The sequence below is a fragment of the Brassica oleracea genome, chromosome C5 (assembly GCF_000695525.1).
Source record: "Brassica oleracea var. oleracea cultivar TO1000 chromosome C5, BOL, whole genome shotgun sequence".
NCBI lineage: Eukaryota > Viridiplantae > Streptophyta > Magnoliopsida > Brassicales > Brassicaceae > Brassica > Brassica oleracea.
Genome location: NC_027752.1, coordinates 33,727,599 through 33,741,123, shown reverse-complemented (window position 1 = coordinate 33,741,123; position 13,525 = coordinate 33,727,599). Strand labels below are relative to the sequence as shown.

The following is a 13,525-nucleotide window of genomic DNA, read 5'->3' as shown; positions in this document are numbered from 1 at the left end:
TATTTTTAAAAATTAAAATTTATATATAATTAAAAATTTTCAAAATCTAAAAATAAAACAATATATAACATATATACACACATATATATATATTAATAATATATACCAAAATATCTAAACTTAATATAAAAATTGGTTTATCTTGAATATTTGGAGGAAGAATCAATATATCTTTCAAAAAAATTTGGTGTTTAAGTATTGTTTAACTATTTTAGATTACTTTTTGCTATATGTATATATTTTCAAATATTTTGGACAACTTCAAAATATCTTATATATTTTGGATATTAAATCTTAACATAATTAAGTATATAAATTTTATTCGGATATCCGAAATATTTCAGTTTCTATCGGATTTGGTTTTGGCTCTTTAGATATCAAAGTTTTGAACCAGTTTGGATTATGTATAGACTTTTTCGAACTGGATTCAGTTCGGATTCTTTTTTTTTTGCCAGTCCTAATCCAACCTGTAGTAACCGGTGGAATCAAACCCGCAGGCCTAAGCAAACCCATGTCCCAGATAGTTCTTGCGATACCCTGCAATATTCACCCAAGCCAAGTTCTTGGAATGTAATTTGGTTGAAAGAGTTATGTTTCTTGATAAAAAAAGATACATTCTCTAGAATGACCACTCTCCCCATCAATGATGTATGTATTGTACCAGTTGTTGAAATCATCAAAAGCCACAACGGTTTTCTTCTCCTCCTAAATCAAAAAATTTCCAAACAGATAACAACATTTGAGTTGCAAATTTTCAAATTTGAAGAACTTGCTCCATGACACATAGTCGGGCTCAATCTTATTCGTAACCCAGACAGCTATCTCAAATTCACCCAACGTCTGCTCTAACAACACTGCAAGCTTTTCTTCTTTAACCGAAGAGAGAGACACACTGCATCTATGATTTATGTCAGATGGTAAAGGCAGATGCGGTCCAAACCTCTCTCTTGTAAAGTCAAAACAGTGTAAGAAACCATCTCCTGACTCGACATGCCAGTAAGTGTTTCCTTTCAAAGTCAAGCTAGCTTTAGTATACTCTATTACATTGCTGTGAAAGGCTACATCAGGAGGAGTCTTCCATAAACCACAACTCAAGTCGTAGATATCTATGTAGATGTTCATATTATCATCACGGCTTAACCAAAGGATTTTGTGGGTACGACATGATTTATCGTATCCAAAAGCAAATACTTCACAGTGATACGAATGTTTTGTTGGGCAGTTGATCCATCTCGTTTTACCCCAATACGGGTTCCAAACCAAAAGCCTAAGTTTGACGTTTCTCCATAGACATAGCAGTAAACCGTTGCAATAAAAGGAACGATGTAGAACGACCTCTGAATATGAATTTTCTTGAGTAATAAGTATACCGTTGCGTTTTGTGGATGGATCAAAGGTTTTGTTGTGAAACTCATAGAATTTGACATTAATTGATCGAGTTATCGTTGGGATCTCCCGTGATCACAAGAACCTCCTTTTCTCGCTGTGATGCTGCTGCTGCTTTTTCAATATGCTTATTGGCGAATCTCTGATCCTCAGTTAAGACGTTCCAGTTTTTGCAAGTAGATCGTACTGTTACGATGGATTTCACCGGAACGCTAGAGAGAATCTCCTCTAGCATTGTTTCATGCTCCAAACAAAGATCGATGAACAGAAATAAGTTTAGATAATCTTTGAAGACTCTATTCCTTTTTCGTCTCTAGATGCTGTCGATAGATTGTTATTTAGATTCACTGTTAATGGGCCTTTTTATCTAGTGGCCCAATGACAATGATCAAATGAATAGCAGCTTTACTTTAGATTCAACTTATCCTAATCGTAGAGCATGTTGTGATGTCTGGCGTTTTATAGGAAACATTAAACCCAGAAAACCACAACATTCATTACCTCAGGCCGGTCAGACAATTCACGCGTGCGTAGCGAGTAACCACGCACGTGCTAGTCAGTCTTACAGTAACAACGACATCCTCAAGATTCCAATTTTCTCATGAAGTAACTAACTGTCTTCTCTTTTGAGAATTTCCCAAGATAATATGGATCCTAAAGACGCAACAGTTATGGATCCTCCCACGTCTATGCTCCTTTTGTCGATCGTCCCACAGCTTCCCGGATCTGGGAGTCGATCGTGATCGAGCAAGTCCATGAGGTGTTGTTCGTGATCCATCTTCTTGATTTAGAAGAGCCATAAAGGATTATACTCTCAAGTATTGGCTCAAATCATTAACTAGAGATCAATTCAAGCTTCAAGGCCGTACCGCTCAGCTTTCTAATCTAATCTAGCTAGGTCCCACTTCTTCTCCTTCTTCAGTGAGTTGAGCTTTCCTGGAGGAAAAGATTGTGTTTCAAGTTTTGTGTGTGCGTTTTGCAGATATTAATGGACAGGCTATACATGCCAGTATGGGTTTGCCACCTGCTCTTAGTGTCACACCACTGCTAAAGTTGGAAAATTGGAAATCATGGTTTGTGTTCGCTAGCCTACTGATGAACATCTCATTTGTTGTTGAATTGTTTCATCTGTACATCTTAATTTTGTCTTTTCTTGATTTTGAGATGATTTGTTGGAATAAGAAACCCCTCATGAGTATATCTTACTAGTTTCTATCTTTACTAGATATAAGATTGTTAAAGAACATACATGGCTTTGATGTGTGCTAGTTTCTCAAGGATGATAGAATTGTGACAGTTTAAGCAGGGACTGTTAATGGGACTATCATAGCTCTGAGGTAGTTCCGATTGAATTTAGATTCAGGATTCTGGAAAAGTAATAGCATAGCTTCTGCTTGTGAGTGACAGTTTAAGTGGATAGAACATAGCTATTAAACTGAAATGTTATTTTATTTCTGTTAATTCTGCCATCTCTCTTGTTCTCCACAAGTATTGATTTTTTTTTCTATTTCACTTTTCTGCTCAAATAGCTTCCGTATGTCAGCAATGTACAAACGGAGCCTGTAGTTGTGCAAATCGATAAACTCGATCTTGTTCTTGAAGAGAATCCTGATGATGATGTGACAAAGGGCCCAAGCAGGTAAGGGCAACCCTACGTCATCTGTTTTGCTTCTACTCAGTCTTGATTGAGGCTTCCTTTATTCCCCAGAATATTATCGAGTCTGTGATTTTTTTTTTTTTTTTTTTTCTCATTATGTTCAGTGCTCAGTCTCCTACCGCCTCTGGAAAAAGTAACGGTTATGGATTTGCTGACAGGGTGAGGTATCTCTGCTACTTGTTCAACATTCCAGAATTTTAGTTTCCTGGAGTCATATAAATCCTTTTGTTTATTTGCAGTTATATATTTCATTATGTTGATCAGATTGCAGACGGAATGACTTTACAAGTAAAAGTGGTCAATCTTCTTCTTGAAACTGGTGGTGGTGCTCACCGTGAAGGAGGTGCAGCCTGGTAAGTTGCTTTTACTGCGTTCTTTGATGCATAAACCTTATTATGGTTCTTAACTATCGGAGTTTATTATGAATGCATTGGAATCTTTCTTATGTATGTCTAATCTAAACTTTTGTACTTCGTATCTTGGGCTGCTCATCTGGCATCTATTACAATATGCAACCTTGTTCTGTACACCACTAATGAGAGTTGGAAGGTGAGCTCTGCGAGCATATTGTAATAAAATCCTTTTCTTGAAGGATAAGTGTTTCTGAACCTGATTTATCATTTACAGGTTGTAAATCTGAAAGAAGCAAGGGACTGACTTCTCTACTAACACCGGATTTATTTATTTGTTTAAGGTATTGATTGATGCCACTCTTTTTACCCAGTTGTCGTTGATACTACTATTCCAAACTACTTTGTTCCTTCCTGATAATATCAGCTTTGAAGATAATATTTATTATTGATATGTTTTGGTTTCTCTACCTGTGATGCATATACTTTCATTACCAGAAACTTGAATGGGAAGTTTTATCAAATTGATCTTCCGCCACATCCTGATATGTTCATTGACGCTAACTTAGCCCGCTCTGAAGAAGAAAATCTCAGAGATGATGATGGAGCAAACCAAGTTTTCTTTGGCGGTGAACGCTTTTTAGATGGAATTTCTGGCCAAGCACATGTAAAACATTTGTTTCTGATTTGTCTTTTTACTTGTATATATCATATTGGAGTAAGGATGCTTTAAGGAATTAATTTTTTTTGGTGTGTAATTCGTTAGCCCTGATGGTGGCCTCTTGTTCAGAGAACAGCATTAAACAGTCCACTTGGGCTTGAAGTCCAGTTACACATTTTAGAACATTCTCTCTTAGTTTTTACATAGCTGGTTGGTGGATATGGATAACTAAGTCTACCCATTATTCTTGGGAATAGACGCCGTCTTCTCCGCTTCTTAACTGGAATGTATGTATGCCTAAACCGAGGAGATGTGGATCCAAAATCTCAACAGTTTTTCTCACTCTTTATGGTATCTTTCAAGCAGTCTGCTGAAGCAGCAGGAAGGTCTCTTGTCTCTGTTCTTGTGGACCATGTGTTTCTTTGCATTAAAGATGCTGGTTAGTTTCTGACATGCTTAAATATTTTATATTTTTCACATTGCTGGGCTCAAAGTATGAGTCCAGTCAACTGTTAGCTACGAGTGCATTTTTCTTGTTTCTTGGGTTTAACTTTTATCATTCTTCATGGCATTTCAGAATTCCAACTGGACCTACTGATTCAATCACTCCTCTTCTCTCGAGTATGTTTTCATCGATTTTTATCTAGTAACTTTCATGATACTGTTTCCTGTGTCTACATTAACGCTTTCTTAGTTCTTGAACATGTATAAAGTTTTGTATGAGTTTGAACATAAAACACACGTTACCTATAATGAAATTAGATTCTGGACAAAGTGAGGAGTTCCATAAAGAAATTAGGGATATGACTAGATTTAGCTGTCTCATTGAATTGGTCTAGTAGTTAATATGATTAATGCATTCAATAAACTATATATTTTCTTCCCAGTGAAGTTGATATGTTAAGCGCACTTCCTTACTCTGAGCATCTTATTGAATTATATGGCTCTGTAATCAATCTTACATCCGTAGACATATATGCTTGCAGGCCTGTGTTTTGGATGGAGAATCAGCTAACTATTTGACTAAGATCTTGATTGGTGGAGTATTTTTAAGGTGAATATATGTCTATAGCCTTTTTGAAAGTTCAAACTGCTCTCTGTCTGTATATCAATAATTTTCTCGTCGCATGTTTACTAGGCTGATCTCTGAGAACTTCTTAATTACTGTTGATCTTCAGAGAATTATATTCTACATGCTCAGATATTTGTTTCTGATGGCTCTTTCAAGAATTATACTATTACCTTTCTGTTACCACTGTTTATAGAAAGAGGAACCCAAAAACTAGCTTGACAGTGTATGCCATTCGATATTAGTTCTTATGCAGTGATTGTTTCCCTTTTTGGTTTATTTGTCTCACATGCATTTAGTGGTTAGGTGACTATTGCTTTATGTTTATAGTATTGTTATAGTTTCTTGTGCATGTGTTGATTCAAAAATTTATACTCTTCAACAAATTCTTCACCAGTTTCTTCTTATATACTTTCTCAGGTTCATCTTCAGGAAGAAGCTTGTTTAACGGATTTCTTCTGTTTTGGCTGATGGCATAGTTGTGATGTTTTACCAGATAAATCCGTTAACTCTCTTCTTTTCACCTTCAAGCAGTTAGATGTTTCTGTTCCATTAGACATGAGTAATATTAGAGTAAGCCGATTATGTATGGTTAATACCGGTTAGGAGAATATAAAGTCTTATAAATACTGAACCAAAGTAACAGAATACAGTTTGAGAATTGAATAACAAACTTCATCTTCTTCTTTTCTCTATGAGCTTGAGCTCGATCTCATCTCATTCTCTGGGCCTAATATGGTTTCAGAGCAATTGCACTCATCTTCCGCTTCTTCTTGATTGATTCAGAGCTTGATTCGAGCTCAATCTTTGTTCTTGGCGATTTGCGAAATCCATTTTGATTTGCGACTTCGTCTTCTTCGATTTCATCATCGATAGAGCTATCGATCTTTCCGATTCACCGCTTCCATCATGCCGCTCTCATACGCGAATGCCGTCAACTCAACTCCGAACTCGGCGTCACAACAGAATCCGACGGCGACCAGATCGGCGATGGCGTCGCTTCAGGATCCGAACTCATATCCTCTATACGTACACACTGCTGATCACGCTGGTATTGTTCTCGTCTCTGATAAGCTTACTGGATTAGGCAATTTCAACGAGTGGCGTAAATCTATGATGATGGCATTAGGAGCTCGGAACAAGGTTGTTTTTGTTGATGGAACTTATCCTGAGTTGGAGAAAACTCATCCAGATTATGCTTCTTGGTATCGTTGCAACAGTATTGTTTGCACTTGGATTGTGAACTCTGTGAACAAAGCGATTGCCAAGAGCATTATGTATCTTGAAACGGCGAGGCAGATGTGGCTAGATATCCATGATCAATTCAAGCAAAGTGATGGACCTCGTAAAGCTGAGATCAAACAACAAATCTTTTCTGAAATTCAAGGATCACAGAGCATTAGCGAGTACTACACGAAACTCAAGCAGCTTTGGGAGGATCTTAAGAATCATGAGAGGTCTTATCGATGTTGTTGTAGCCATGAGAGTTGTGAAAGTTACAAGTTATTGATGGAGCATGATGAGCAAGATTGTGTCTTGAAGTTCCTCATGGGGTTGAATGATACATATACAGCAACGAGGGGTCAGATACTCATGATGGAACCCAAACCATCACTCAACAAAGTCTTTAATCTTGTCTCACAGGAAGAAAGACAACGCTCTATGAAACATGGAACAACAAGTGCAGTGGTGTTTCAGACTTCACAGTCTTTTCAGCCATCTTATCAAGTTGTTGCATCTTACAATGGCGGTTACAATAAGTCAAAGAATCGGCCAATCTGTTCTCATTGTGGTGTCGTTGGTCACACAGTCAACAGATGCTACAAACTCCATGGATATCCACCAGACTACAAATCCCCATCTACAAACTACAAGCCTCAGAATCAACAGAACAACAACTCTTCTGCTAAGCAAAATGATCACTGGCCTCCGAAGAAAGACAATGTGGCTGGTGCAGTTGTTCACGATTCTGCACAAAACAACAATCAACAGGGTGTGAGTCTGGACAACCTCACATCAGATCAGATCCAGTTTCTCCGCAAGTTCAGAATACAGTCTCTCAGGTTTTTGGTTCTCAATTCACTCTCGCAGATGGCTCTACATCAATCTCCCGACCCCAACCACAACTTTCTCCACAAATTCAAGCCCCCTCTGGTAAATCCTTTCAAACCTTTCCTTTATTATCTTCTGCGGGAATCAATAATTACCATAGTACTAGGAACCATGCTTGGGTAATTGACACAGGTGCTAGTTGTCATGTTTGTTCTGACCTTAGTCTATTCACTGACACTCAAACCATTAGTAACACCTTTGTCACTCTTCCTGATGGGACTAGTATTTCAGTAACTGTTGCTGGAACGATTAAACTCTCCAACACACTTTCTCTTAAATTCGTTCTTTTCATTCCAAATTTCAAATTCAATCTCTTAAGCATCAGTGCTCTTACACGAAACAGTTCTATTACTGTGCTTTTCTCTTCAGATTCTTACTATATACTTCCTTTTAATCCTTTTCTTTCTCAGGCGCATATTCTGGACTCTATGATTGGGAAGGGTAATCTGCATGAAAATCTTTACATCTTAGAGTCGTCTTTTTCAAAGTCAACATCATCTTCATCCATCATTCCTTCTCAAATTCATTATATTTTTCAAATTTCTGCTGAAGTCTGGCACCAGCGTTTAGGACATCCTTCACCAAATAAGATTCATATTTTGTCAAAAGAACTTCACATTTTATCTGAAAAACCAGTTCATGAGTCTGTTTGTAAAGTCTGCCCTTTGGCAAAACAAAAACGTATTTCATTTCAATCTTCAAATAATATGTCTCCTTTTCCTTTTGATCTCATTCATCTTGATATACAGGGACCATTTCATGAACCAACTCATGAAGGTTACAAATAATTTTTGACCATAGTAGATGATTGTACACGTGCTACTTGGGTTTATCTTCTAGAAAATAAGAGTTCTGTGTCATCCATCTTTCCTGATTTCATTCAACTTGTTGAAACCCAATACCAAAAGCAGATTAAAGCCATTAGATCAGACAATGCCCCAGAACTTTCTTTCACATCTTTACTCAAAACTAAGGGAATCATTCATTACTTTTCATGTGCATACACTCCACAACAAAACTCTGTTGTGGAGAGGAAACACCAACACATTCTTAATGTGGCTCGTTCACTTCTTTTTCAATCAAACATTCCATTATCTTACTGGGGGGATTGCATTCTCACGGCTATATATCTTATCAACATAACACCTTCTCCACTTCTTCAAAACAAATCACCTTTTGAACTTTTAAACTCAAAACCTCCTATGTACACTCATCTACGGGTTTTTGGTTGTCTATGTTTTTCCTCAACCTTATCAAAAGATAGACACAAATTTTCACCTAGAGCTAAGCCATGTGTTTTTCTTGGATATCCTCATGGATATAAAGGGTATAAAGTTTTAGATCTTGATACACATACGATTTCAATTACTCGAAATGTGATTTTTCATGAGTCAATCTTTCCTTTTGCTCTTTCTCCGCAAGTGTCAAACATTTTTTCTCAGGATGTCCTTCCCTTGCCAGTTCCAGATTCTCTATTTCCAGCTTCTTTTGACATTGCGCCTGATCCTATTTTTCCTGATACATCTTCCTTTCCATTTCATCTACATGAACCTATTCCTCATGTTTCTTCTCCTCCTGAACAGAGTGATTCTTTAACACATTCCTCACCTGTTCATTCATCATCTTCTCATCCTCTTGTTCCAATACTGAATCAGTACCATCAGGAAGGGTAGATTCTAATCCTAGACCCAAACGTCAGTCTAAGGCTCCTACTTACCTAGATGAATACCATTGTTACCTTTTAGAAAAGAATCCTAATTTTCCTGCTCATCCCACACACACCACATCATATCCTATTTCATCTTTTGTTTCATATAACAATCTTGAATCTTCATACAAGAATTTCGTTCTTAATATCACCACAACCATGCCACCCAAAACCTTCCTTGAAGCCATTAAATCTGCGGAGTTTACTGAGGCTATGAAAACTGAGATGACTTCTTTGGAAGATACTGGTACCTGGACTGTTTGTGAGTTACCTCCAGGCAAGCATCCGGTTGGCTGTAAGTGGGTTTATACCATCAAGTTCAATCCTGATGGCACTATTGAGAGGTTCAAAGCGCGTTTGGTTGCTAAAGGATACACACAGATTGAAGGGCTTGACTATATAGATACGTTTTCTCCGGTGGCGAAGATGGGAATAGTTCGTCTTCTTCTAAGGCTCGCTGCAAGCAAGAACTGGTCGATTAATCAACTTGATATCAGTAATGCTTTTCTTAATGGTGATCTTGATGAAGAGATCTACATGACAATGCCACCGGGTTATGCAGAGCTGTCTGGAAAGTCATGGCCTAAGAACTATGTTTACAAGCTCAACAAATCGCTATATGGTCTCAAACAAGCTTCCCGCCAATGGAATCAGAAGCTGTCTGGTGTTATCCTTGCATAGGGATTCAAACAGAGTCCTTCTGACCACTCTCTCTTTGTGAAATGCACGTCTGAAGTATTTTTGGCAGTATTGGTTTATGTTGATGATATACTGCTTGTTGGAAGTAATGATTTGGCTGTTGATGATTTCAAGAATGTATTGAAGGGTGCTTTCAAGCTGCGTGATCTCGGGCCTTAAAAATATTTTCTCAGTTTTGAGATTGCTCGCAACTCCACTGGTATCTCTAATAATCAGAGGAAGTACACGCTTGAATTGCTTGAAGATGCAGGACTACTTGGATGTAAACCTCTCTCTGTTCCAATGGAACCAAATCTTAAGATGTCAGTATCTGATGGTGTGTTGCTAGAAGAACCATCTGTCTATCGACGTATTGTGGGAAGACTTCTTTACCTGACTCATACGCGGCCTGATATTACTTATGCAGTTCATAAGCTCAGTCAGTATATGTATGCTCCACGAACGGTTCATCTCCAAGCTACTAATAGGATTCTACGTTATCTGAAGAATGATCCAGGGCAAGGTTTGTTTTTCTTTGCCTCGACTGATCTCCATCTTACAGCTTTCTCTGATGCAGACTGGGCTTCATGTCCAGATTCACGAAGATCAGTTACTAGTTATTGCGTTTTTCTTGGTGATGCTCTCATATCTTGGTGTTTCAGGAAACAACCGACTGTTTCTCGAAGTAGTTCTGAAGCCGAGTACAGAGCAATGGCTGACACTACGTGTGAGTTGATTTGGCTAGCTGCACTATTGTGTGACTTACACTGCTTCTCAACGGCTCATGCAACTCTGTTTTGCGATAATCAGTCTGCTCTTCACATCGCTTCGAACCCGGTATTTCACGAACGCACAAAACACATAGAAAATGACTGTCATGTGGTTCGTGAACGTCTACAAAGTGGATTCTTGAAGACATTACATGTGAGAACAGATAATCAGCTTGATGATATTTTTACAAAGGCAGTGCAACCTGGTTTGTTCAAGCATTTAGTGTCCAAGATGGGATTACATAGTTTGTATCTTCCATCTTGAGGGAGGGGTATTAGAGTAAGCCGGTTATGTATGGTTAATACCGGTTAGGAGAATATAAAGTCTTATAAATACTGAACCAATGTAACAGAATACAGTTTGAGAATTGAATAACAAACTTCATCTTCTTCTTTTCTCTCTGAGCTTGAGCTCGATCTCATCTCATCCTCTGGGTCTAATAAGTAACTTGGAAGATTCAGCACATCTTTCAGCAAAAAAAGTCTTCGTTGGAGCAAGGCTTCACATTGAGAACTTATCTTGTGCGGAGTCGCCTACCCTTAAAGTTCGGCTACTAAACCTGGAGGAGAAAGATCCTGTTTGCTTCTCTCTATGGCTGGGACAGCCTATTGGCGCCAGCCAAAAGAAATGGATTGTAAGCTATGCCTTAAAGAAACTGCCTTTAATTCTTTATGATAAAGTTTTGATATTTACCTGTCAGAAAGCTCTCTTTTTCAAATTTTCCAGAAAAGCTCTGTTTTTTGTGTGTGTACGTTCTTCATGGTTGATTTCAATCCCTAGTGACAGTTGATAAAAGGGGTAGCTTTTCATGTAGTTTAGATCCAATCTGTGTTTGTGGATAATGATGATTGCGTGTGTGTAAAATCTCACTGTTTCGAAACCATACTTAATTAGACCCTTCCTTGTACCTCAAGGCTCTCAAATTATGCAGCTACCAAACCGTCGAGGAACAGTTTGTGTTAGATCCATGTGAACTCTGTCACAAATGGGTTCCGCTCGAATCTTCAGCTGAACAACAGTTTGGTGAACTTGTACGCAAGACATGGAGATGTGAAACACGCACGTAAACTGTTCGATAGAATGCCCAACAGAGATGTTGGTTCCTGGACAGCTATGATCTCGGGGTATTCTCGACGTGAGAATCACCGGAGCGTGTTGCTGTTGTTCAAATGCGCCGGGAGACAGTTAGAGCTAATGACTTCACTTACGGGAGTGTCTTGATGTCGATGCCGTGCAAAGATTTGGGGTGTTTGAAAGAAGGGATGCAGATACATGGGTGTGTGGAGAAAGGGAGATTTGAAGGGAACTTGGTTGTGAGGAGTGCATTGCTTTCTCTTTATGCTAAGTTTGGTAAGATGGAGGATGCTCGTCTTCTGTTTGATTCAATGAAAGAAAGAGATTTGGTTTCTTGGAATATAATGATCGACGAGTATACTGCAGTTACTTCATTTGGGCTGTTTCAGCTGATGCTCGCGGAAGGTAATCTACACTCTTGTCTTTCATTCATTCATATTTCAAAACGATCAAGTGACTCAATTTGGTTAGATAGCTTTGAAATGGTCAGTGAATTACACGGTTTTGAGACCAAGCTTGACTTCGGGAGATCAAATGTTGCACTGATTAGGTCTCTGATCGATGCGTATGCCAAGTGTGGTAGCCTTTCCAGTGCTTTGAAACTGTACGAGGGCACGATGAAAGGAGACTTGATATCTTGCACTGCTATAATTACAGGTCTTGCACAGCAGAACAACCTCACAAGTGATACTTATTTTATGTTATGTATTCTTCGTCTAGAATTATATATACTGTATATAGGATACACCCTAAGGAAACTGAAATATTTTACAAGAGGAGTGACGCAACTTTTGGGAGCTAAGGAATCCTGCCACGAGTTCCAGTTCTCGGCATGTTTCCTAATACGTCAACGTCGATCTCACCATTGCATTCAGATCTGGAGGCTTTATCTTGGGCAATAGAATGTATGCTCTAGGTATCAACATGTCAATTTTTTGGGGCCGACTGCAAGGACTTAATCTCGATGATCAAAGACCCCGAAGTATGGCCGAACTTTTCTACTGAGCTGAAGGAGTTTATGAAGTTTGAAGATCAGATTCACGGAGTTCTCAGATTGTTTTTGTTCCTCGTTTGGAAAATGTATCGTCTGATTCATTAACTAAGATAGTCAGATCCTTTCATAGGAAATTGTATTACATTGGTTGTTCTGTTCCGGTCTAGTTCCCCAGACCACTCCAAGCTTGAGTAATAGAATAGTAATTCGAAGAAAAAAATAACTGAAATATTTTACAATTTGATAAAAAGTTAACTTTACCAATTTTTTTTCGAAAAAAGGCAGTTAACGAGAAAAAAAGAAAAGTTACCTTTACACTTTCCTCCACTGTTTATATATGTAATTTTGTCATCAAGGAAATACATGGAACAATATTCTTAATATCATAAATCGTTGTGCAATTTTCTCAAATAGCAATTTTTAAGTTTTTTTTTCTTAACGTGTGATTAATTATGCTATTACAACGATGAGAAATATTACATAGACGATTCTACAGCCGACAATTCTACCTTCATATGAGAATGCACGTCTGACTGCATCGCTCTGAGCTGCCATATGAGATCCATGTTCGATGATATGTCCTTGCACCATGCTGAAGACCTCTTGTAACATTTTTTCTCCATGATCTGCATAATTTGCGTTTTCTGGGGTTTGAACCACAGACCTCCTGGTGTAGAAGCATTAATAAACCCTTAGTCAAACCACTGGACTAAAGGGCTTCCATAATTTTTAAGTTTTTGTCACAAAAATAGTTTTCAGAAAATAAAATACCAAAATAGCTATTTTTTATTTTAATTTTTTTAATATTTATTTTTATTTTAAAAATTTTGAACCGATCCCCAAAACTCAACCCCTTAACTCTAAACACTAAATCTTAGATTAGTTAAACCTAAGAGTATAAATGCATATTTGCCCTTCAATAAAATCTCTTCTGGTCATTTTACATCTTGGAAATCTATTTTTGTGAAAATAAACTAAAAAATGATATCCAAGGGAATTTCTCTAAATCGGTTTAAAAAAGTTAATAATAATAATAATTCAAAAATAAAAATCACATAAGTAACA

At 37.8% G+C, this 13,525-nt stretch overlaps 2 protein-coding genes across 8 annotated transcripts; one reads left to right on the top strand and one right to left on the bottom strand.

Annotated features, from left to right (window-relative positions):
* Positions 1 to 499: 499 nt before the first annotated feature.
* Positions 500 to 1,621, bottom strand: LOC106345060 (putative F-box/kelch-repeat protein At3g20710). Its single transcript, XM_013784325.1, has 4 exons — positions 1,472 to 1,621; positions 811 to 1,074; positions 615 to 705; positions 500 to 537 (listed from the first exon to the last, which is right to left on the bottom strand). Exons 1-4 carry the CDS (start codon positions 1,619 to 1,621, stop codon positions 500 to 502), a joined length of 543 nt encoding a protein of 180 aa, XP_013639779.1.
* A 243-nt stretch (positions 1,622 to 1,864) lies between these two features.
* On the top strand, positions 1,865 to 5,686 carry LOC106295090. 7 transcript variants are annotated; one of them, XR_001260954.1, is made up of 10 exons: positions 1,865 to 2,284; positions 2,369 to 2,459; positions 2,916 to 3,025; positions 3,148 to 3,202; positions 3,283 to 3,592; positions 3,671 to 3,737; positions 3,892 to 4,493; positions 4,632 to 4,675; positions 5,041 to 5,108; positions 5,544 to 5,686. XR_001260954.1 is itself a non-coding variant. In XM_013730868.1 (8 exons), the coding sequence occupies exons 2-7, from the start codon at positions 2,398 to 2,400 to the stop codon at positions 3,698 to 3,700; spliced, it is 429 nt and encodes a 142-aa protein (XP_013586322.1). In that variant the 5' UTR covers positions 1,871 to 2,284; positions 2,369 to 2,397; the 3' UTR covers positions 3,701 to 3,737; positions 3,892 to 4,256. The 7 variants fall into 7 exon arrangements, 4 of the variants coding, with proteins under 4 accessions (XP_013586322.1, XP_013586324.1, XP_013586325.1 ...); XR_001260953.1 differs by having other exon boundaries at positions 1,866 to 2,284; positions 3,308 to 3,592; positions 5,544 to 5,679; XR_001260952.1 differs by having other exon boundaries at positions 1,866 to 2,284; positions 3,148 to 3,207; positions 3,308 to 3,592; positions 5,544 to 5,678.
* The last annotated feature ends 7,839 nt before the right edge of the window (positions 5,687 to 13,525 follow it).